We start from the raw sequence: 25542 nt of genomic DNA on the forward strand, positions 1-25542 counted from the left end.
TATGTGTTGTCTCTCTCTCTCTCTCCAGTCCTATATCCAGTGTAACTATGTGTTGTCTCTCTCTCTCTCTCCAGTCCTATATCCAGTGTAACTATGTGTTGTCTCTCTCTCTCTCCAGTCCTATATCCAGTGTAACTATGTGTTGTCTCTCTCTCTCTCTCCAGTCCTATATCCAGTGTAACTATGTGTTGTCTCTCTCTCTCTCCAGTCCTATATCCAGTGTAACTATGTGTTGTCTCTCTCTCTCTCTCTCCAGTCCTATATCCAGTGTAACACTGTGTTGTATCTCTCTCCAGTCCTATATCCAGTGTAACTATGTGTTGTATCTCTCTCTCTCTCCAGTCCTATATCCAGTGTAACTATGTGTTGTCTCTCTCTCTCTCCAGTCCTATATCCAGTGTAACTATGTGTTGTCTCTCTCTCTCTCAGTCCTATATCCAGTGTAACTATGTGTTGTCTCTCTCTCTCTCCAGTCCTATATCCAGTGTAACTATGTGTTGTCTCTCTCTCTCTCTCCAGTCCTATATCCAGTGTAACTATGTGTTGTCTCTCTCTCTCTCCAGTCCTATATCCAGTGTAACTATGTGTTGTCTCTCTCTCTCTCTCTCTCCAGTCCTATATCCAGTGTAACACTGTGTTGTATCTCTCTCCAGTCCTATATCCAGTGTAACTATGTGTTGTATCTCTCTCTCTCTCCAGTCCTATATCCAGTGTAACTATGTGTTGTCTCTCTCTCTCTCCAGTCCTATATCCAGTGTAACTATGTGTTGTCTCTCTCTCTCTCTCCAGTCCTATATCCAGTGTAACTATGTGTTGTTCTCTCTCTCTCTCCAGTCCTATATCCAGTGTAACTATGTGTTGTCTCTCTCTCTCCAGTCCTATATCCAGTGTAACTATGTGTTGTCTCTCTCTCTCTCTCCAGTCCTATATCCAGTGTAACTATGTGTTGTATCTCTCTCCAGCCCTATATCCAGTGTAACTATGTGTTGTATCTCTCTCTCTCCAGTCCTATATCCAGTGTAACTATGTGTTGTCTCTCTCTCTCTCCAGTCCTATATCCAGTGTAACTATGTTTTGTCTCTCTCTCTCTCCAGTCCTATATCCAGTGTAACTATGTGTTGTCTCTCTCTCTCTCTCCAGTCCTATATCCAGTGTAACTATGTGTTGTCTCTCTCTCTCTCTCCAGTCCTATATCCAGTGTAACTATGTGTTGTCTCTCTCTCTCTCCAGTCCTATATCCAGTGTAACTATGTGTTGTCTCTCTCTCTCCAGTCCTATATCCAGTGTAACTATGTGTTGTCTCTCTGTCTCTCTCCAGTCCTATATCCAGTGTAACTATGTGTTGTCTCTCTCTCCAGTCCTATATCCAGTGTAACTATGTGTTGTATCTCTCTCTCTCTCCAGTCCTATATCCAGTGTAACTATGTGTTGTCTCTCTCTCTCTCCAGTCCTATATCCAGTGTAACTATGTGTTGTCTCTCTCTCTCTCCAGTCCTATATCCAGTGTAACTATGTGTTGTCTCTCTCTCTCCAGTCCTATATCCAGTGTAACTATGTGTTGTCTCTCTCTCCAGTCCTATATCCAGTGTAACTATGTGTTGTCTCTCTCTCTCTCTCCAGTCCTATATCCAGTGTAACTATGTGTTGTCTCTCTCTCTCTCCAGTCCTATATCCAGTGTAACTGTGTTGTCTCTCTCTCTCTCCAGTCCTATATCCAGTGTAACTATGTGTTGTATCTCTCTCTCTCTCCAGTCCTATATCCAGTGTAACTATGTGTTGTCTCTCTCTCTCTCCAGTCCTATATCCAGTGTAACTATGTGTTGTCTCTCTCTCTCTCTCTCTCCAGTCCTATATCCAGTGTAACTATGTGTTGTCTCTCTCTCTCTCCAGTCCTATATCCAGTGTAACTATGTGTTGTCTCTCTCTCTCTCCAGTCCTATATCCAGTGTAACTATGTGTTGTCTCTCTCTCTCTCTCCAGTCCTATATCCAGTGTAACTATGTGTTGTCTCTCTCTCTCTCTCCAGTCCTATATCCAGTGTAACTATGTGTTGTCTCTCTCTCTCTCCAGTCCTATATCCAGTGTAACTATGTGTTGTCTCTCTCTCTCTCTCTCTCCAGTCCTATATCCAGTGTAACTATGTGTTGTCTCTCTCTCTCTCTCCAGTCCTATATCCAGTGTAACTATGTGTTGTCTCTCTCTCTCTCTCCAGTCCTATATCCAGTGTAACTATGTGTTGTCTCTCTCTCTCTCTCCAGTCCTATATCCAGTGTAACTATGTGTTGTCTCTCTCTCTCTCCAGTCCTATATCCAGTGTAACTGTGTTGTATCTCTCTCCAGTCCTATATCCAGTGTAACTATGTGTTGTATCTCTCTCCAGTCCTATATCCAGTGTAACTATGTGTTGTCTCTCTCTCTCTCCAGTCCTATATCCAGTGTAACTATGTGTTGTGTATCTCTCTCCAGTCCTATATCCAGTGTAACTATGTGTTGTCTCTCTCTCTCCAGTCCTATATCCAGTGTAACTATGTGTTGTCTCTCTCTCTCCAGTCCTATATCCAGTGTAACTATGTGTTGTCTCTCTCTCCAGTCCTATATCCAGTGTAACTGTGTTGTCTCTCTCTCCAGTCCTATATCCAGTGTAACTGTGTTGTCTCTCTCTCCAGTCCTATATCCAGTGTAACTATGTGTTGTATCTCTCTCCAGTCCTATATCCAGTGTAACTATGTGTTGTATCTCTCTCCAGTCCTATATCCAGTGTAACTATGTGTTGTATCTCTCTCTCTCTCCAGTCCTATATCCAGTGTAACTATGTGTTGTGTATCTCTCTCCAGTCCTATATCCAGTGTAACTATGTGTTGTCTCTCTCCAGTCCTATATCCAGTGTAACTATGTGTTGTCTCTCTCTCTCCAGTCCTATATCCAGTGTAACTATGTGTTGTCTCTCTCTCTCCAGTCCTATATCCAGTGTAACTAAGTGTTGTCTCTCTCTCTCCAGTCCTATATCCAGTGTAACTATATGTTGTCTCTCTCTCTCCAGTCCTATATCCAGTGTAACTATGTGTTGTCTCTCTCTCTCTCCAGTCCTATATCCAGTGTAACTATGTGTTGTATCTCTCTCTCTCTCCAGTCCTATATCCAGTGTAACTATGTGTTGTCTCTCTCTCTCTCCAGTCCTATATCCAGTGTAACTATGTGTTGTCTCTCTCTCTCTCCAGTCCTATATCCAGTGTAACTATGTGTTGTCTCTCTCTCTCTCCAGTCCTATATCCAGTGTAACTATGTGTTGTCTCTCTCTCCAGTCCTATATCCAGTGTAACTATGTGTTGTCTCTCTCTCTCCAGTCCTATATCCAGTGTAACTATGTGTTGTCTCTCTCTCTCTCTCCAGTCCTATATCCAGTGTAACTATGTGTTGTATCTCTCTCTCTCTCCAGTCCTATATCCAGTGTAACTATGTGTTGTATCTCTCTCCAGTCCTATATCCAGTGTAACTATGTGTTGTCTCTCTCTCTCTCCAGTCCTATATCCAGTGTAACTATGTGTTGTCTCTCTCTCTCTCTCTCCAGTCCTATATCCAGTGTAACTATGTGTTGTCTCTCTCTCTCTCCAGTCCTATATCCAGTGTAACTATGTGTTGTCTCTCTCTCTCCAGTCCTATATCCAGTGTAACTATGTGTTGTCTCTCTCTCTCTCTCCAGTCCTATATCCAGTGTAACTATGTGTTGTCTCTCTCTCTCTCCAGTCCTATATCCAGTGTAACTATGTGTTGTCTCTCTCTCTCTCTCCAGTCCTATATCCAGTGTAACACTGTGTTGTATCTCTCTCCAGTCCTATATCCAGTGTAACTATGTGTTGTATCTCTCTCTCTCTCCAGTCCTATATCCAGTGTAACTATGTGTTGTCTCTCTCTCTCTCCAGTCCTATATCCAGTGTAACTATGTGTTGTCTCTCTCTCTCTCCAGTCCTATATCCAGTGTAACTATGTGTTGTCTCTCTCTCTCTCCAGTCCTATATCCAGTGTAACTATGTGTTGTCTCTCTCTCTCTCCAGTCCTATATCCAGTGTAACTATGTGTTGTCTCGCTCTCTCTCTCCAGTCCTATATCCAGTGTAACTATGTGTTGTCTCTCTCTCTCCAGTCCTATATCCAGTGTAACTATGTGTTGTATCTCTCTCTCTCCAGTCCTATATCCAGTGTAACTATGTGTTGTCTCTCTCTCTCTCTCCAGTCCTATATCCAGTGTAACTATGTGTTGTCTCTCTCTCTCTCCAGTCCTATATCCAGTGTAACTATGTGTTGTCTCTCTCTCTCTCTCCAGTCCTATATCCAGTGTAATTATGTGTTGTCTCTCTCTCTCTCTCCAGTCCTATATCCAGTGTAACTATGTGTTGTCTCTCTCTCTCTCCAGTCCTATATCCAGTGTAACTATGTGTTGTCTCTCTCTCTCCAGTCCTATATCCAGTGTAACTATGTGTTGTCTCTCTGTCTCTCTCCAGTCCTATATCCAGTGTAACTATGTGTTGTCTCTCTCTCCAGTCCTATATCCAGTGTAACTATGTGTTGTCTCTCTCTCTCTCTCTCCAGTCCTATATCCAGTGTAACTATGTGTTGTCTCTCTCTCTCTCCAGTCCTATATCCAGTGTAACTATGTGTTGTCTCTCTCTCTCCAGTCCTATATCCAGTGTAACTATGTGTTGTATCTCTCTCTCTCTCCAGTCCTATATCCAGTGTAACTATGTGTTGTCTCTCTCTCTCTCCAGTCCTATATCCAGTGTAACTATGTGTTGTCTCTCTCTCTCTCTCTCTCCAGTCCTATATCCAGTGTAACTATGTGTTGTCTCTCTCTCTCTCCAGTCCTATATCCAGTGTAACTATGTGTTGTCTCTCTCTCTCTCTCCAGTCCTATATCCAGTGTAACTATGTGTTGTCTCTCTCTCTCTCTCCAGTCCTATATCCAGTGTAACTATGTGTTGTCTCTCTCTCTCTCTCCAGTCCTATATCCAGTGTAACTATGTGTTGTCTCTCTCTCTCTCCAGTCCTATATCCAGTGTAACTATGTGTTGTCTCTCTCTCTCTCTCTCTCCAGTCCTATATCCAGTGTAACTATGTGTTGTCTCTCTGTCTCTCTCCAGTCCTATATCCAGTGTAACTATGTGTTGTCTCTCTCTCTCTCTCCAGTCCTATATCCAGTGTAACTATGTGTTGTCTCTCTCTCTCTCTCCAGTCCTATATCCAGTGTAACTATGTGTTGTCTCTCTCTCTCTCTCCAGTCCTATATCCAGTGTAACTATGTGTTGTCTCTCTCTCTCTCTCTCTCCAGTCCTATATCCAGTGTAACTATGTGTTGTCTCTCTCTCTCTCTCCAGTCCTATATCCAGTGTAACTATGTGTTGTCTCTCTGTCTCTCTCCAGTCCTATATCCAGTGTAACTGTGTTGTCTCTCTCTCTCTCTCCAGTCCTATATCCAGTGTAACTATGTGTTGTCTCTCTCTCTCTCTCCAGTCCTATATCCAGTGTAACTATGTGTTGTCTCTCTCTCTCTCTCCAGTCCTATATCCAGTGTAACTATGTGTTGTCTCTCTCTCTCTCTCCAGTCCTATATCCAGTGTAACTATGTGTTGTCTCTCTCTCTCTCTCCAGTCCTATATCCAGTGTAACTATGTGTTGTCTCTCTCTCTCCAGTCCTATATCCAGTGTAACTATGTGTTGTCTCTCTCTCTCTCCAGTCCTATATCCAGTGTAACTATGTGTTGTATCTCTCTCTCTCTCCAGTCCTATATCCAGTGTAACTATGTGTTGTCTCTCTCTCTCTCTCCAGTCCTATATCCAGTGTAACACTGTGTTGTATCTCTCTCCAGTCCTATATCCAGTGTAACTATGTGTTGTATCTCTCTCTCTCCAGTCCTATATCCAGTGTAACTATGTGTTGTCTCTCTCTCTCTCCAGTCCTATATCCAGTGTAACTATGTGTTGTCTCTCTCTCTCTCTCTCTCCAGTCCTATATCCAGTGTAACTATGTGTTGTCTCTCTCTCTCCAGTCCTATATCCAGTGTAAGCACGTTGACTACCGGTCAGAGCGGATAGAGGATTACTACGACATCCAGCTCAGTATCAAAGGAAAGAAAAACAGTGAGTATCAATCCCTTTACTTTCCTTCTCTGGGTTATTTGATGTCTGTGTGTCTAATCGCTCCAGTCTGTCCTTAATGCAGAGGTTTTCTGCTTTAAAAAGGTCTAATGTTGTGGGTGTAGTCGTCCTGTCGGCGCGGCTGGATTTTAGAGAAATTTAGAGGCACCTAAATTAGACAAATGTTCAAATTTAAGCCAATTTCCTGCAATTCTACAAATTTGCTCCATGTAGCTGAGAGACATTTTAGTAGTTTTGCAGCTAATTTCCTGCGATTCTGCAATGGAGCTGAGAGAGAAAGTTGCAATTTTAAAGCAAATTCTCTCAATCTGTTCTTTTTGCCATGGCTAATACTGTTATTTTGCTCAAACATAATAACTAAATCATTACTGCTAAATTCATTGTTTTTGGAACTTCCAATTCTCCCTGACTGTCTAGCTTTTATTTAGGTGATTGTTAGTTCTCAAAGATGATTATTTAAAAATATGGTTTTAGTCTTAAGGTTACACTGAAAGCGTTTCTCCATCCCAAAATGTTTGGACTTACTGTAGGTGGGGCGAAAAAAATGCATTAGGCTTCCCGTCCAAGGATTTTAATGGCAGGTAAGACTGTAGCTATAAAGGATTAAATTAAAAGGTCATACTTTTTTTCGTAAATTGCGCACAAGGTTCAACCACATTGGGCGCCCAGGGAGCTGTTGTTGCCGTTGGGTGAACTGCTTCGACAGAATTTTCACCTCGGGATTCAAACTGGCAACCTTTCTGGCAACTGGCAAGACTCAAGAGACAGATTCCAACATTTGTAAAATGTAATACTTCCCCCCCAAAAAACAAATCCACCTCCAAATATGGTATTTTACAGTTAATACCGTCACTCCAACCACTAGGCCACCTAAGCAGTGTTAGACAGCTTGATGTACAAGTACACCCCCGGATAGGATGCTAGTCTATTGCAGGGCCGTAAGGCGTTCGCATGCTTCCCGTCCAAAACTGTTTGGAACAGTTTGTGCATATAGTATGATGACATTTTCTGATGTAAAAAAAAAAACACCTCTTAGTTGGATGTCAAATTGCTAAGATCTCTTAGTCAAAAAAAGTCAACGTTTGACAGATTTCTTGAGTTATCTTCGATTGAATTCGGACTATTTTGAAGAAGTGGATACTGGCTATGGCAGGAACCGTGAACAAACAAAGAAGACTAGCCTGCTAGGAACAGTGAACAAACAAAGGTGGGAGCTCCCCACTCTGTCCAAAACAACATACCAGCAGAGCTGTACTCCACATCTGTGATGGAGAGTGGTAAAGCGACACTCACGGTGTGATGGAGAGTGGTAAAGCAACACTCACGGTGTGATGGAGAGTGGTAAAGCAACACTCACGGTGTGATGGAGAGTGGTAAAGCAACACTCACGGTGTGATGGAGAGTGGTAAAGCAACACTCACGGTGTGATGGAGAGTGGTAAAGCAACACTCACGGTGTGATGGAGAGTGGTAAAGCAACACTCACGGTGTGATGGAGAGTGGTAAAGCAACACTCACGGTGTGATGGAGAGTGGTAAGCAACACTCACGGTGTGATGGAGAGTGGTAAAGCAACACTCACGGTGTGATGGAGAGTGGTAAAGCAACACTCACGGTGTGATGGAGAGTGGTAAAGCGACACTCACGGTGTGATGGAGAGTGGTAAAGCGACACTCACGGTGTGATGGAGAGTGGTAAAGCGACACTCACGGTGTGATGGAGAGTGGTAAAGCAACACTCACGGTGTGATGGAGAGTGGTAAAGCGACACTCACGGTGTGATGGAGAGTGGTAAAGCGACACTCACGGTGTGATGGAGAGTGGTAAAGCGACACTCACTGTGTGATGGAGAGTGGTAAAGCAACACTCACGGTGTGAGGGAGAGTGATAAAGCAACACTCACGGTGTGAGGGAGAGTGATAAAGCGACACTCACGGTGTGATGGAGAGTGGTAAAGCAACACTCACGGTGTGATGGAGAGTCGTAAAGCAACACTCACGGTGTGATGGAGAGTGGTAAAGCAACACTCACGGTGTGAGGGAGAGTGATAAAGCAACACTCACGGTGTGAGGGAGAGTGATAAAGCAACACTCACGGTGTGATGGAGAGTGGTAAAGCAACACTCACGGTGTGATGGAGAGTGGTAAGCAACACTCACGGTGTGATGGAGAGTGGTAAAGCAACACTCACGGTGTGAGGGAGAGTGATAAAGCAACACTCACGGTGTGAGGGAGAGTGATAAAGCAACACTCACGGTGTGAGGGAGAGTGGTAAAGCAACACTCACGGTGTGATGGAGAGTGGTAAAGCAACACTCACGGTGTGATGGAGAGTGGTAAAGCAACACTCACGGTGTGATGGAGAGTGGTAAAGCAACACTTACGGTGTGATGGAGAGTGGTAAAGCAACACTCACGGTGTACAGATGTAAAATAAGTGTTCCATCCTCAGCACCATGCGTCCTGCTGGGTCTGGTATGTGAGCTTCGTGAGAACCACATGAAAGAAGCTACAGTCACCAAGCAGGTCCTGTTCTCCCTCTTCCCCAAGCACCACAGCTCCCACTGGGGAGAAATACACAATGTCAAGACAGCAGGTCCTGCTCTCCCTCTTCCCCAAGCCCCACAGCTCCCACTGGGGAAAAATACACAATGCCAAGACAGCAGGTCCTGTTCTCCCTCTTCCCCAAGCCCCACAGCTCCCACTGGGGAGAAATACACAATGTCAAGACAGCAGGTCCTGCTCTCCCTCTTCCCCAAGCCCCACAGCTCCCACTGGGGAAAAATACACAATGTCAAGACAGCAGGTCCTGCTCTCCCTCTTCCCCAAGCCCCACAGCTCCCACTGGGGAAAAATACACAATGCCAAGACAGCAGGTCCTGTTCTCCCTCTTCCCCAAGCCCCACAGCTCCCACTGGGGAAAAAGACACAATGTCAAGACAGCAGGTCCTGCTCTCCCTCTTCCCCAAGCCCCACAGCTCCCACTGGGGAAAAATACACAATGCCAAGACAGCAGGTCCTGTTCTCCCTCTTCCCCAAGCACCACAGCTCCCACTGGGGAGAAATACACAATGCCAAGACAGCAGGTCCTGTTCTCCCTCTTCCCCAAGCCCCACAGCTCCCACTGGGGAAAAATACACAATGCCAAGACAGCAGGTCCTGCTCTCCCTCTTCCCCAAGCACCACAGCTCCCACTGGGGAGAAATACACAATGCCAAGACAGCAGGTCCTGCTCTCCCTCTTCCCTAAGCACCACAGCTCCTACTGGGGAAAAATACACAATGCCAAGACAGCAGGTCCTGTTCTCCCTCTTCCCCAAGCACCACAGCTCCCACTGGGGAGAAAGACACAATGTCAAGACAGCAGGTCCTGCTCTCCCTCTTCCCCAAGCACCACAGCTCCCACTGGGGAAAAAGACACAATGCCAAGACAGCAGGTCCTGCTCTCCCTCTTCCCCAAGAACCACAGCTCCCACTGGGGAAAAATACACAATGCCAAGACAGCAGGTCCTGTTCTCCCTCTTCCCCAAGCACCACAGCTCCCACTGGGGAAAAATACACAATGTCAAGACAGCAGGTCCTGTTCTCCCTCTTCCCCAAGCACCACAGCTCCCACTGGGGGAAAAATACACAATGTCAAGACAGCAGGTCCTGTTCTCCCTCTTCCCCAAGAACCACAGCTCCCACTGGGGAAAAATACACAATGCCAAGACAGCAGGTCCTGTTCTCCCTCTTCCCCAAGCACCACAGCTCCCACTGGGGAGAAATACACAATGTCAAGACAGCAGGTCCTGTTCTCCCTCTTCCCCAAGAACCACAGCTCCCACTGGGGAAAAATACACAATGCCAAGACAGCAGGTCCTGTTCTCCCTCTTCCCCAAGCCCCACAGCTCCCACTGGGGAAAAATACACAATGCCAAGACAGCAGGTCCTGTTCTCCCTCTTCCCCAAGCCCCACAGCTCCCACTGGGGAAAAATACACAATGCCAAGACAGCAGGTCCTGTTCTCCCTCTTCCCCAAGCCCCACAGCTCCCACTGGGGAAAAATACACAATGCCAAGACAGCAGGTCCTGTTCTCCCTCTTCCCCAAGCACCACAGCTCCCACTGGGGAGAAATACACAATGCCAAGACAGCAGGTCCTGTTCTCCCTCTTCCCCAAGCACCACAGCTCCCACTGGGGAGAAATACACAATGCCAAGACAGCAGGTCCTGCTCTCCCTCTTCCCCAAGCACCACAGCTCCCACTGGGGAGAAAGACACAATGCCAAGACAGCAGGTCCTGTTCTCCCTCTTCCCCAAGCACCACAGCTCCCACTGGGGAAAATACACAATGTCAAGACAGCAGGTCCTGCTCTCCCTCTTCCCCAAGCACCACAGCTCCCACTGGGGAGAAATACACAATGTCAAGACAGCAGGTCCTGCTCTCCCTCTTCCCCAAGCACCACAGCTCCCACTGGGGAAAAATACACAATGTCAAGACAGCAGGTCCTGCTCTCCCTCTTCCCCAAGCACCACAGCTCCCACTGGGGAGAAAGACACAATGCCAAGACAGCAGGTCCTGCTCTCCCTCTTCCCCAAGCACCACAGCTCCCACTGGGGAAAAATACACAATGTCAAGACAGCAGGTCCTGCTCTCCCTCTTCCCCAAGCCCCACAGCTCCCACTGGGGAAAAATACACAATGTCAAGACAGCAGGTCCTGTTCTCCCTCTTCCCCAAGCACCACAGCTCCCACTGGGGAAAAATACACAATGTCAAGACAGCAGGTCCTGTTCTCCCTCTTCCCCAAGCACCACAGCTCCCACTGGGGAGAAAGACACAATGTCAAGACAGCAGGTCCTGTTCTCCCTCTTCCCCAAGAACCACAGCTCCCACTGGGGAAAAATACACAATGTCAAGACAGCAGGTCCTCCTCTCCCTCTTCCCCAAGCACCACAGCTCCCACTGGGGAGAAAGACACAATGTCAAGACAGCAGGTCCTGCTCTCCCTCTTCCCCAAGCACCACAGCTCCCACTGGGGAAAAAATACACAATGCCAAGACAGCAGGTCCTGTTCTCCCTCTTCCCCAAGCACCACAGCTCCCACTGGGGAAAAATACACAATGCCAAGACAGCAGGTCCTGTTCTCCCTCTTCCCCAAGCACCACAGCTCCCACTGGGGAAAAATACACAATGTCAAGACAGCAGGTCCTGTTCTCCCTCTTCCCCAAGCACCACAGCTCCCACTGGGGAAAAATACACAATGTCAAGACAGCAGGTCCTGTTCTCCCTCTTCCCCAAGCACCACAGCTCCTACTGGGGAAAAATACACAATGCCAAGACAGCAGGTCCTGTTCTCCCTCTTCCCCAAGCACCACAGCTCCCACTGGGGAAAAATACACAATGCCAAGACAGCAGGTCCTCCTCTCCCTCTTCCCCAAGCACCACAGCTCCCACTGGGGAAAAATACACAATGCCAAGACAGCAGGTCCTGTTCTCCCTCTTCCCCAAGCACCACAGCTCCCACTGGGGAAAAATACACAATGTCAAGACAGCAGGTCCTGTTCTCCCTCTTCCCCAAGCACCACAGCTCCTACTGGGGAAAAATACACAATGCCAAGACAGCAGGTCCTGTTCTCCCTCTTCCCCAAGCACCACAGCTCCCACTGGGGAAAAATACACAATGTCAAGACAGCAGGTCCTCCTCTCCCTCTTCCCCAAGCACCACAGCTCCTACTGGGGAAAAATACACAATGTCAAGACAGCAGGTCCTCCTCTCCCTCTTCCCCAAGCACCACAGCTCCCACTGGGGAAAAATACACAATGTCAAGACAGCAGGTCCTGTTCTCCCTCTTCCCCAAGCACCACAGCTCCCACTGGGGAGAAATACACAATGTCAAGACAGCAGGTCCTGTTCTCCCTCTTCCCCAAGCACCACAGCTCCCACTGGGGAGAAATACACAATGTCAAGACAGCAGGTCCTGTTCTCCCTCTTCCCCAAGCACCACAGCTCCCACTGGGGAAAAATACACAATGCCAAGACAGCAGGTCCTGTTCTCCCTCTCCCCCAAGCACCACAGCTCCCACTGGGGAGAAAGACACAATGTCAAGACAGCAGGTCCTGTTCTCCCTCTTCCCCAAGCACCACAGCTCCCACTGGGGAGAAAGACACAATGCCAAGACAGCAGGTCCTGTTCTCCCTCTTCCCCAAGCACCACAGCTCCCACTGGGGAAAAATACACAATGCCAAGACAGCAGGTCCTGTTCTCCCTCTTCCCCAAGCACCACAGCTCCTACTGGGGAAAAAGACACAATGCCAAGACAGCAGGTCCTGTTCTCCCTCTTCCCCAAGCACCACAGCTCCTACTGGGGAAAAAGACACAATGCCAAGACAGCAGGTCCTGTTCTCCCTCTTCCCCAAGCACCACAGCTCCCACTGGGGAAAAATACACAATGTCAAGACAGCAGGTCCTGCTCTCCCTCTTCCCCAAGCACCACAGCTCCCACTGGGGAAAAATAAGACCCAATGCCAAGTGGGGGCAGGTGCACACCGAACAAGGCCCATGAAAACTGTGTGCAGTGCAACCGGTTTGTTTGTGGGGCTTGCTCACACAAAGCCCCAACGTTATGGGGGCTCCCGAGTGGCGCAGCGGTCTAAGGCACTGCATCTCAGAGCTTGAGGCGTCACTACAGACCCCCTTGTTCGATTCCAGGCTGTATCACAACCGGCCGTGATTGGGAGTCCCATAGGGCGGCGCACAATTGGCCCAGCGTCGTCCGGGTTTGGCCGGTGTAGGCCGTCATTGTAAATAAGAATTTGTTCTTAACTGACTTGCCTAGTTAAATAAAGGTAAAATAAAATAATAAAATAAAATGTGCTGACTGTGAACCCCAAGCATAAAGAGAAGACTGAAGCTGACTGTGGACCCCAAGCATAAAGAGAAGACTGAAGCTGTGTGCTGACTGTGGACCCAAAGCATAAAGAGAAGACTGAAGCTGTGTGCTGACTGTGGACCCCAAGCATAAAGAGAAGACTGAAGCTGTGTGCTGACTGTGGACCCCAAGCATAAAGAGAAGACTGAAGCTGTGTGCTGACTGTGGACCCCAAGCATAAAGAGAAGACTGAAGCTGTGTGCTGACTGTGGACCCAACGCATAAAGAGAAGACTGAAGCTGTGTGCTGACTGTGAACCCCAAGCATAAAGAGAAGACTGAAGCTGTGTGCTGACTGTGGACCCAACGCATAAAGAGAAGACTGAAGCTGTGTGCTGACTGTGAACCCCAAGCATAAAGAGAAGACTGAAGCTGTGTGCTGACTGTGGACCCAACGCATAAAGAGAAGACTGAAGCTGTGTGCTGACTGTGGACCCCAAGCATAAAGAGAAGACTGAAGCTGTGTGCTGACTGTGGACCCCAAGCATAAAGAGAAGACTGAAGCTGTGAGCTGACTGTGGACCCCAAGCATAAAGAGAAGACTGAAGCTGTGTGCTGACTGTGGACTCCAAGCATAAAGAGAAGACTGAAGCTGTGTGCTGACTGTGGACCCCAAGCATAAAGAGAAGACTGAAGCTGTGAGCTGACTGTGGACCCCAAGCATAAAGAGAAGACTGAAGCTGTGTGCTGACTGTGGACCCCAAGCATAAAGAGAAGACTGAAGCTGTGAGCTGACTGTGGACCCAACGCATAAAGAGAAGACTGAAGCTGTGTGCTGACTGTGAACCCCAAGCATAAAGAGAAGACTGAAGCTGTGTGCTGACTGTGGACCCAACGCATAAAGAGAAGACTGAAGCTGTGTGCTGACTGTGGACCCCAAGCATAAAGAGAAGACTGAAGCTGTGTGCTGACTGTGGACCCCAAGCATAAAGAGAAGACTGAAGCTGTGAGCTGACTGTGAACCCCAAGCATAAAGAGAAGACTGAAGCTGTGTGCTGACTGTGGACCCCAAGCATAAAGAGAAGACTGAAGCTGTGTGCTGACTGTGGACCCCAAGCATAAAGAGAAGACTGAAGCTGTGAGCTGACTGTGGACCCCAAGCATAAAGAGAAGACTGAAGCTGTGTGCTGACTGTGGACCCCAAGCATAAAGAGAAGACTGAAGCTGTGAGCTGACTGTGGACCCAACGCATAAAGAGAAGACTGAAGCTGTGTGCTGACTGTGGACCCCAAGCATAAAGAGAAGACTGAAGCTGTGTGCTGACTGTGGACCCAAAGCATAAAGAGAAGACTGAAGCTGTGTGCTGACTGTGGACCCAAAGCATAAAGAGAAGACTGAAGCTGTGTGCTGACTGTGGACCCCAAGCATAAAGAGAAGACTGAAGCTGTGTGCTGACTGTGGACCCAAAGCATAAAGAGAAGACTGAAGCTGTGTGCTGACTGTGGACCCAACGCATAAAGAGAAGACTGAAGCTGTGTGCTGACTGTGAACCCCAAGCATAAAGAGAAGACTGAAGCTGTGTGCTGACTGTGGACCCCAAGCATAAAGAGAAGACTGAAGCTGTGTGCTGACTGTGGACCCCAAGCATAAAGAGAAGACTGAAGCTGTGTGCTGACTGTGAACCCCAAGCATAAAGAGAAGACTGAAGCTGTGTGCTGACTGTGGACCCAACGCATAAAGAGAAGACTGAAGCTGTGTGCTGACTGTGGACCCAAAGCATAAAGAGAAGACTGAAGCTGTGTGCTGACTGTGGACCCAACGCATAAAGAGAAGACTAGATTGATTCATGTGTAAAGGCATGGGTAGAAGGGCTCAATACAGTGTCCGATACGATCAACCAATGACTGTTTTTATATCTTGTCATGAATATATATCCACTATTCATCCTTTATAATTGTTCATGCACTGGGGTTTTTGTTTAGGAATACAGCAAATCATTTCACCTGCTCACCTGGCTGGTTATATTATTATTGGTATTATTGTTATTCTCTTTTTAGTTTCTACTTTGTCATTAGAAGCTGTAACTGGACTTTTCATTACTCTAACTCTATTACTAATCAAATCTACGAATGAAGTTGATCAGATGGATTATACTGTAATGTTTTTATTGTTAAGGGAAACTAAAACAGGCTACAGGCCTACATTTACTCTAGGACTTTGTAGAATTATAGAAAATAATATCCTTGACTCTCTGAACAAATAACTATTATTGATTAAAAAAAAAATATTGATATATTTCTTAATGTAATTAATAATTCACAATAGTTTATGCACTATTTCTGACGCCCGGCAAGGTTCTCTAGCAGGTACTAATATGCTGAAAGGCCGGGCGGTTCTAGTGTTAAGGGATCATCCGAGTTGGGCATGCGGAAGACCTTTACTCCCAGTTTCCTGAATGCTGAGTGCCAAGCAGAGACTCTTCAAGTCGCATTTTTGCAGTCTTTGGTATGACTCGGCCGGGGATCGAACTCCCAACCTTTCGATTTCAGGGCAGACACTCTAACCAGAAGGCTACTGAGTTGGTGACTGTGTGTTTAGCTAACTCTTTCTGTTCTCTCTCTCTAGTCTTTGAGTCCTTTAAGGATTATGTAGCTGTGGAGCAGCTTGACGGAGACAACAAATACGACGCAGGAGAACACGGCCTGCAGGTGAGGCCTTATTCAGCCTTTATAAAGGGCATGTGGAGTTATAGATGCTTTATGAACACTCAGGCTGGATAGCAGCTTCATGATGGGTATATATGTGCTTTATGAACATGGCCTACAGGTGAGGCTTTAGAACAGGGGTGGGTAATCATTTTGGCTTGAGGGCCACATCGGGATTTCAAAATTCTTCGGACGGATTTGTTCGTCAAAATCAATTTGTGGATCAGAAAAGGGGCAGTTATTTGAACATCTCGGTGTCCATTTATAATCTACACATACGTTCTATCTAGATTTAGACCTGGAGGACAAAACCCAGTGGTCTGTTGGGAGGTAGTGTAGTTTATATCTCTGTGCTCAGGGAGGCGCTGTGGGACCATTTACCAGCCCTGTGTTAGAGGTACGACGCATAGATGAGTCAGTACTCTTACCAGCCCTGTGTTAGAGGGACGATACATAGATGAGTCAGTACTCTTACCAGCCCTGTGTTAGCGGTACGATACATAGATGAGTCAGTACTCTTACCAGCCCTCTGTTAGCGGTACGACACATAGATGAGTCAGTACTCTTACCAGCCCTGTGTTAGAGGTACGACACATAGATGAGTCAGTACTCTTACCAGCCCTGTGTTAGCGGTACGATACATAGATGAGTCAGTACTCTTACCAGCCCTCTGTTAGAGGTACGACACATAGATGAGTCAGTACTCTTACCAGCCCTGTGTTAGAGGTACGACACATAGATGAGTCAGTACTCTTACCAGCCCTGTGTTAGCGGTACGACACATAGATGAGTCAGTACTCTTACCAGCGCTGTGTTAGCGGCACATAGATGAGTCAGTACTCTTACCAGCCCTGTGTTAGAGGTACGACACATAGATGAGTCAGTACTCTTACCAGCCCTGTGTTAGAGGTACGACACATAGATGAGTCAGTACTCTTACCAGCCCTGTGTTAGCGGTACAACACATAGATGAGTCAGTACTCTTACCAGCCCTGTGTTAGAGGTACGACACATAGATGAGTCAGTACTCTTACCAGCCCTGTGTTAGCGGTACGACACATAGATGAGTCAGTACTCTTACAGCCCTGTGTTAGCGGTACGATACATAGATGAGTCAGTACTCTTACCAGCCCTCTGTTAGAGGTACGACGCATAGATGAGTCAGTACTCTTACCAGCCCTCTGTTAGAGGTACGACGCATAGATGAGTCAGTACTCTTACCAGCCCTGTGTTAGAGGTACGACACATAGATGAGTCAGTACTCTTACCAGCCCTCTGTTAGCGGTACGACACATAGATGAGTCAGTACTCTTACCAGCCCTCTGTTAGAGGTACGACACATAGATGAGTCAGTACTCTTACCAGCCCTCTGTTAGCGGTACGACACATAGATGAGTCAGTACTCTTACCAGCCCTGTGTTAGAGGTACGACACATAGATGAGTCAGTACTCTTACCAGCCCTGTGTTAGAGGTACGACACATAGATGAGTCAGTACTCTTACCAGCCCTGTGTTAGAGGTACGACACATAGATGAGTCAGTACTCTTACCAGCCCTGTGTTAGCGGTACGACACATAGATGAGTCAGTACTCTTACCAGCCCTGTGTTAGAGGTACGACACATAGATGAGTCAGTACTCTTACCAGCCCTGTGTTAGAGGTACGACACATAGATGAGTCAGTACTCTTACCAGCCCTGTGTTAGAGGTACGATACATAGATGAGTCAGTACTCTTACCAGCCCTGTGTTAGAGGTACGACACATAGATGAGTCAGTACTCTTACCAGCCCTGTGTTAGAGGTACGACACATAGATGAGTCAGTACTCTTACCAGCCCTGTGTTAGAGGGACGACACATAGATGAGTCAGTACTCTTACCGTGTGTGTTTTCAGGAAGCGGAGAAGGGGGTGAAGTTCCTGACTTTCCCTCCCATCCTGCACCTGCAGCTGATGAGGTTCATGTACGACCCTCAGACCGACCAAAACATCAAGATCAACGACAGGTAACACCCACACACACACACCTGTCTTAACATGTTGATTCCAAAGGTACACCGAGGATACCAAACATTAGGAACACCCTCCTAATATTGAGTTCCACCCCCCATTTGCCCTCAGAACAGCCTGAATTCGTCGGGGCATGAACTCTACAAGGTGTCGAAAGCGTTCCACAGGGATGCTGGCCCATGTCGACTCCAATGCTTCCCACAGTTGTGTCAAGTTGGCTGGATGTCCTTTGGATGGTGGACCATTCTTGAGACACACGGGAAACTGTTGAGCGTGAAAAACCCAGCAGCGTTGCAGTTCTTGACACAAACTGGTGCGCCTGGCACCTACTACCATACCCCGTTCAAAGGCACTTCAATCTTTTGTCTTGCCCATTCACCCTCTGAATGGCACACATACACAATCCATGTCTCAATTGTCTCAAGGGTTAAAAATCATTCTCCTCCCCTTCATCTACACTGATTGAAGTGGATTTAACAGGTGACATCAATAAGGGATCAGAGCTTTCACCTGGTCAGTCTATGTCATGGAAAGAGCAGGTGTTCTTAATGTTTTGTACACTCAGTGTAGGTCATAGTAACTTTCCTGAAAGCCCCACTGGGGTAACACAGCACAGACCTGTCTGCTTCACCAGGGAGTCTGATGTCCTGAAAGCCCCACTGGGGTAACACAGCAGACACCTATCTGCTTCACCAGGGAGTCTGATGTCCTGAAAGCCCCACTGGGGTAACACAGCACACACCTCTCTGCTTCACCAGGGAGTCTGATGTCCTGAAAGCCCCACTGGGGTAACACAGCACACACCTGTCTGCTTCACCAGGGAGTCTGATGTCCTGAAAGCCCCACTGGGGTAACACAGCACACACCTGTCTGCTTCACCAGGGAGTCTGATGTCCTGAAAGGAGCTCACACTGAAGCTACAACACAGGAAGAACATGGGCACAATATGCTGATCACAAAAACCCTCTCTCTCTCTCTCTCTCCCTCTCTCTCTCTGTCTCTCTCCCTCTCTCTCTCTGTCTCTCTCTCTCTCTCTCTCTCTCTCTCTCTCTCTCTCTCTCTGTCTCTCTCTCTCTCTCTCTCTCTCTCTGTCTCTCTGTCTCTCTGTCTCTCTCTCTCTCTCTCTCTCTCTCTCTCTCTCTCTCTCTCTCTCTCTCTCTCTGTCTCTGTCTCTGTCTCTCTCTCTCTCTCTCCTTCCTCCCCCCTCCCAGGTTTGAGTTTCCTGAGCAGCTTCCCCTGGATGAGTTCCTCCAGAAGACTGACTCTAAGGACCCGGCCAACTACATCCTGCATGCCGTGCTGGTACACAGCGGTGACAACCACGGAGGACACTACGTCGTCTACCTCAACCCCAAAGGAGACGGCAAAGTCAGCGTCAAGGAACCCATCGTGAGTCCCCCAACCAACCAACCAGTCAGTCAGTCAGTTAAATGTAGTGCTGGTGGTAGTATATTTGATCATTAATGTGGCGTAAGAACTACTGTTATATTGTAAACCTGAAAGGTGTTTTGTCATTTTATTAACGTAGTGAGTGGAAGTGATGTCATAATATGCTGCCAACACTCTGCCCAGCCACTCTGTGTGTCCTGAGAAATGATAAAATGACTGTACACAAACTGTTGTCTTAATAAGGTACATCTGTGCCTCTCTCTCTCCTCCTCCTTCCCTCCCTCTCTCTCTCCTCCTCCTTCCCTCCCTCTCTCCTCCTCCTTCCCTCCCTCTCTCTCTGTGTCTCTCTCTTTCTCTCTCTCTCTCTCTCTCTCTCTCTCACACTCTCTCTCTCTCTCCTCCCTCTCTCTCTCTCTCTCTCTCCCTCCCTCCTCTCTCTCTCCTCCCCCCTCCAGTGGTGTAAGTTTGATGATGACGTGGTGTCACGGTGCACCAAGGAGGAGGCCATTGAACACAACTATGGTGGCCATGACGATGACCTATCAGTACGTCACTGTACCAACGCTTACATGCTGGTGTACATCCGCGAGTCTAAACTCAGTAAGTCAGGATATGATGACATAGAACTCTATGAAGCCTTCTAACTCAGTAGGTCAATGCTATGAAGCCTTCTACTACCTTAACACATGGTAGTCAACACTGTCTACTGTTAGATAAGCCTGTATTTACCCGTCTGCCCCCAGGTGAGGTGCTGCTGGCGGTGAACGACGTGGACATCCCCCAACAGCTGGTGGAGAGGCTTCAGGAGGAGAAGAGGGTGGAGGCGCAGAAGAGGAAGGAGCGTCAGGAGGCCCATCTCTACATGCAGGTCCAGGTAAGGCTTGGAGCCCCCAGTCAGAGGTCCAGGTAAGGCTTGGAGCCCCCCCCAGTCAGAGGTCCAGGTAAGGCTTGGAGCCCCCCAGTCAGAGGTCCAGGTAAGGCTTGGAGCCCCCCAGTCAGAGGTCCAGGTAAGGCTTGGAGCCCCCCCAGTCAGAGGTCCAGGTAAGGCTTGGAGCCCCCAGTCAGAGGTCCAGGTAAGGCTTGGAGCCCCCCAGTCAGAGGTCCAGGTAAGGCTTGGAGCCCCCCAGTCAGAGGTCCAGGTAAGGCTTGGAGCCCCCCAGTCAGAGGTCCAGGTAAGGCTTGGAGCCCCCCAGTCAGAGGTCCAGGTAAGGCTTGGAGCCCCCCAGTCAGAGGTCCAGGTAAGGCTTGGAGCCCCCCCAGTCAGAGGTCCAGGTAAGGCTTGGAGCCCCCTAGTCAGAGGTCCAGGTAAGGCTTGGAGCCCCCCAGTCAGAGGTCCAGGTAAGGCTTGGAGCCCCCCTAGTCAGAGGTCCAGGTAAGGCTTGGAGCCCCCAGTCAGAGGTCCAGGTAAGGCTTGGAGCCCCCCAGTCAGAGGTCCAGGTAAGGCTTGGAGCCCCCCAGTCAGAGGTCCAGGTAAGGCTTGGAGCCCCCCAGTCAGAGGTCCAGGTAAGGCTTGGAGCCCCCCCAGTCAGAGGTCCAGGTAAGGCTTGGAGCCCCCAGTCAGAGGTCCAGGTAAGGCTTGGAGCCCCCCAGTCAGAGGTCCAGGTAAGGCTTGGAGCCCCCCTAGTCAGAGGTCCAGGTAAGGCTTGGAGCCCCCCAGTCAGAGGTCCAGGTAAGGCTTGGAGCCCCCCAGTCAGAGGTCCAGGTAAGGCTTGGAGCCCCCCAGTCAGAGGTCCAGGTAAGGCTTGGAGCCCCCAGTCAGAGGTCCAGGTAAGGCTTGGAGCCCCCAGTCAGAGGTCCAGGTAAGGCTTGGAGCCCCCCAGTCAGAGGTCCAGGTAAGGCTTGGAGCCCCCCCAGTCAGAGGTCCAGGTAAGGCTTGGAGCCCCCCAGTCAGAGGTCCAGGTAAGGCTTGGAGCCCCCCAGTCAGAGGTCCAGGTAAGGCTTGGAGCCCCCCAGTCAGAGGTCCAGGTAAGGCTTGGAGCCCCCCAGTCAGAGGTCCAGGTAAGGCTTGGAGCCCCCAGTCAGAGGTCCAGGTAAGGCTTGGAGCCCCCCAGTCAGAGGTCCAGGTAAGGCTTGGAGCCCCCCAGTCAGAGGTCCAGGTAAGGCTTGGAGCCCCCCAGTCAGAGGTCCAGGTAAGGCTTGGAGCCCCCCAGTCAGAGGTCCAGGTAAGGCTTGGAGCCCCCTAGTCAGAGGTCCAGGTAAGGCTTGGAGCCCCCTAGTCAGAGGTCCAGGTAAGGCTTGGAGCCCCCTAGTCAGAGGTCCAGGTAAGGCTTGGAGCCCCCCTAGTCAGAGGTCCAGGTAAGGCTTGGAGCCCCCTAGTCAGAGGTCCAGGTAAGGCTTGGAGCCCCCCCCTAGTCAGAGGTCCAGGTAAGGCTTGGAGCCCCCCCCTAGTCAGAGGTCCAGGTAAGGCTTGGAGCCCCCCCTAGTCAGAGGTCCAGGTAAGGCTTGGAGCCCCCCAGTCAGAGGTCCAGGTAAGGCTTGGAGCCCCCCCCTAGTCAGAGGTCCAGCTAATAACACAACATATTTTGGAGAATGTTGGTGTTATGAATCACTTATCTCTCTCTCTCTTCCTCTCTCTGTTTCTTTCTTTCTCTCGCTCTTCCTCTCTCTGTGTCTTCCCCTCCCAGATTGTGACAGAGGACCAGTTCTGTGGTCACCAGGGTAATGACATGTATGATGAGGAGAAGGTGAAGTACACGGTCTTCAAGGTCCTGAAGAGCTCCACGCTGCAGGAGTTTGTCCAGAATCTCTCCCAGACTATGGTGAGTCTCTCTCTCTCTCTCTCTCTCTCTCTCTGTGTCTGTCTGTGTTGCTGTCCTCTCCTCATTTCTGTTCTGTTAACCCTTAACCTGGTGTTTGACCACTGTTCTTCTTCTCCCATAGAATGCCAAAGGAAGAAACCTTGAGAGGAACCATGCTTGTTTGTCTCCCCAGTCTAACAGTGTGTATTGATGTCTGCAGGGTTTCCCACAGGACCAGATGAGGCTGTGGCCCAGTCTAACAGTGTGTATTGATGTCTGCAGGGTTTCCCACAGGACCAGATGAGGCTGTGGCCCAGTCTAACAGTGTGTATTGATGTCTGCAGGGTTTCCCACAGGACCAGATGAGGCTGTGGCCCAGTCTAACAGTGTGTATTGATGTCTGCAGGGTTTCCCACAGGACCAGATGAGGCTGTGGCCCAGTCTAACAGTGTGTATTGATGTCTGCAGGGTTTCCCACAGGACCAGATGAGGCTGTGGCCCAGTCTAACAGTGTGTATTGATGTCTGCAGGGTTTCCCACAGGACCAGATGAGGCTGTGGCCCATGCAGGCCCGGAGTAATGGCACCAAGAGACCTGCCATGCTGGACTATGAGGCAGACTGCAACAAGTCTGTGAGTAACATAACCATCGGGTTGACCTGGAAACTGTCCTATAGTCTCAACTTGGTGGACCGTAGCGGGACTGGTGTGTGTTTTCTGTGTGTGTGTTTGTAACCCTGTGTGTGTGTTTGTAACCCTGTGTGTGTGTTTGTAACCCTGTGTGTGTGTGTTTGTAACCCTGTGTGTGTGTGTTTGTAACCCTGTGTGTGTGTGTTTGTAACCCTGTGTGTGTGTTTGTAACCCTGTGTGTGTGTTTGTAACCCTGTGTGTGTGTTTGTAACCCTGTGTGTGTGATTGTAACCCTGTGTGTGTGTTTGTAACCCTGTGTGTGTGTTTGTAACCCTCTGTGTGTGTGTGTTTGTAACCCTCTGTGTGTGTGTGTTTGTAACCCTGTGTGTGTGTTTGTAACCCTGTGTGTGTGTTTGTAACCCTGTGTGTGTGTTTGTAACCCTGTGTGTGTGTTTGTAACCCTGTGTGTGTTTGTAACCCTGTGTGTGTGTGTTTGTAACCCTGTGTGTGTGTTTGTAACCCTGTGTGTGTGTGTTTGTAACCCTGTGTGTGTGTTTGTAACCCTGTGTGTGTGTTTGTAACCCTGTGTGTGTGTGTTTGTAACCCTGTGTGTGTGTGTTTGTAACCCTGTGTGTGTGTGTTTGTAACCCTGTGTGTGTGTTTGTAACCCTGTGTGTGTGTTTGTAACCCTGTGTGTGTGTGTTTGTAACCCTGTGTGTGTGTTTGTAAACCTGTGTGTGTGTTTGTAACCCTGTGTGTGTGTTTGTAACCCTGTGTGTGTGTGTTTGTAACCCTGTGTGTGTGTTTGTAACCCTGTGTGTGTGTTTGTAACCCTGTGTGTGTGTTTGTAACCCTGTGTGTGTGTTTGTAACCCTGTGTGTGTGTTTGTAACCCTGTGTGTGTGTTTGTAACCCTGTGTGTGTGTGTGTGTAACCCTGTGTGTGTGTTTGTAACCCTGTGTGTGTGTTTGTAACCCTGTGTGTGTGTGTGTAACCCTGTGTGTGTGTTTGTAACCCTGTGTGTGTGTGTTTGTAACCCTGTGTGTGTGTGTTTGTAACCCTGTGTGTGTGTGTTTGTAACCCTGTGTGTGTGCTCCCCAGATGATAGACTTGAGTGACAATGAGAACCCCTGGACTATATTTCTGGAGACGGTGGATCCTGAGATGGCCGCCAGCGGCGCAACGTTACCCAAGTTTGACAAAGACCGTGAGTTTAGACATTATTTTACAGATTATTACTGATATCAAAGACTGTTGTTCTGATATTCCTTTATTCCTAGATTGTTTAGGACACTGGGGTTAACTCCTCCCTCTGACTGGGGGTTAACTCCCTCTGACTGGGGGTTAACTCCCTCTGACTGGGGGTTAACTCCCTCTGACTGGGGGTTAACTCCCTCTGACTGGGGGTTAACTCCCTCTGACTGGGGGTTAACTCCCTCTGACTGGGGGTTAACTCCCTCTGACTGGGGGTTAACTCCCTCTGACTGGGGGTTAACTCCCTCTGACTGGGGGCTAACTCCCTCTGACTGGGGGCTAACTCCCTCTGACTGGGGGTTAACTCCCTCTGACTGGGGGCTAACTCCCTCTGACTGGGGGCTAACTCCCTCTGACTGGGGGTTAACTCCCTCTGACTGGGGGTTAACTCCCTCTGACTGGGGGTTAACTCCCTCTGACTGGGGGCTAACTCCCTCTGACTGGGGGCTAACTCCCTCTGACTGGGGGCTAACTCCCTCTGACTGGGGGTTAACTCCCTCTGACTGGGGGTTAACTCCCTCTGACTGGGGGTTAACTCCCTCTGACTGGGGGTTAACTCCCTCTGACTGGGGGTTAACTCCCTCTGACTGGGGGTTAACTCCCTCTGACTGGGGGTTAACTCCCTCTGACTGGGGGTTAACTCCCTCTGACTGGGGGTTAACTCCCTCTGACTGGGGGTTAACTCCCTCTGACTGGGGGTTAACTCCCTCTGACTGGGGGGTTAACTCCCTCTGACTGGGGGTTAACTCCCTCTGACTGGGGGTTAACTCCCTCTGACTGGGGGTTAACTCCCTCTGACTGGGGGTTAACTCCCTCTGACTGGGGGTTAACTCCCTCTGACTGGGGGTTAACTCCCTCTGACTGGGGGTTAACTCCCTCTGACTGGGGGTTAACTCCCTCTGACTGGGGGTTAACTCCCTCTGACTGGGGGTTAACTCCCTCTGACTGGGGGTTAACTCCCTCTGACTGGGGGTTAACTCCCTCTGACTGGGGGTTAACTCCCTCTGACTGGGGGTTAACTCCCTCTGACTGGGGGTTAACTCCCTCTGACTGGGGGCTAACTCCCCTCTGACTGGGGGTTAACTCCCTCTGACTGGGGGTTAACTCCCTCTGACTGGGGGTTAACTCCCTCTGACTGGGGGTTAACTCCCTCTGACTGGGGGTTAACTCCCTCTGACTGGGGGCTGTTAACTCCCTCTGACTGGGGGCTGTTAACTCCCTCTGACTGGGGGTTAACTCCCTCTGACTGGGGGTTAACTCCTCCCTCTGACTGGGGGTTAACTCCTCCCTCTGACTGGGGGTTAACTCCCTCTGACTGGGGGTTAACTCCCTCTGACTGGGGGTTAACTCCCTCTGACTGGGGGGTTAACTCCCTCTGACTGGGGGTTAACTCCCTCTGACTGGGGGTTAACTCCCTCTGACTGGGGGTTAACTCCCTCTGACTGGGGGTTAACTCCCTCTGACTGGGGGTTAACTCCCTCTGACTGGGGGTTAACTCCCTCTGACTGGGGGTTAACTCCCTCTGACTGGGGGTTAACTCCCTCTGACTGGGGGTTAACTCCCTCTGACTGGGGGTTAACTCCTCCCTCTGACTGGGGGTTAACTCCTCCCTCTGACTGGGGGTTAACTCCTCCCTCTGACTGGGGGTTAACTCCCTCTGACTGGGGGTTAACTCCTCCCTCTGACTGGGGGTTAACTCCCTCTGACTGGGGGTTAACAACTCCCTCTGACTGGGGGTTAACTCCCTCTGACTGGGGGTTAACTCCCTCTGACTGGGGGTTAACTCCCTCTGACTGGGGGTTAACTCCTCCCTCTGACTGGGGGTT

General features: G+C 49.1%; 1 protein-coding gene across 3 annotated transcripts in view; it reads left to right on the plus strand.

Annotated features, from left to right (window-relative positions):
- LOC121551622 (ubiquitin carboxyl-terminal hydrolase 7-like) overlaps nt 1-25542 on the plus strand; it is a 73879-nt gene that overhangs the window by 21291 nt on the left and 27046 nt on the right. For all 3 annotated transcript variants that reach the window (XM_045216892.1, XM_045216893.1, XM_045216894.1), the window contains exons 10-18: nt 6041-6131; nt 15620-15702; nt 17594-17703; nt 18919-19096; nt 19552-19696; nt 19840-19970; nt 21721-21855; nt 22365-22466; nt 23564-23669. In XM_045216892.1, coding sequence (XP_045072827.1) covers nt 6041-6131; nt 15620-15702; nt 17594-17703; nt 18919-19096; nt 19552-19696; nt 19840-19970; nt 21721-21855; nt 22365-22466; nt 23564-23669 — 1081 coding nt within the window. The remainder of the gene's footprint in view (nt 1-6040; nt 6132-15619; nt 15703-17593; nt 17704-18918; nt 19097-19551; nt 19697-19839; nt 19971-21720; nt 21856-22364; nt 22467-23563; nt 23670-25542) is intronic.

This window comes from Coregonus clupeaformis, unplaced genomic scaffold, assembly GCF_020615455.1.
Source record: "Coregonus clupeaformis isolate EN_2021a unplaced genomic scaffold, ASM2061545v1 scaf0843, whole genome shotgun sequence".
NCBI lineage: Eukaryota > Metazoa > Chordata > Actinopteri > Salmoniformes > Salmonidae > Coregonus > Coregonus clupeaformis.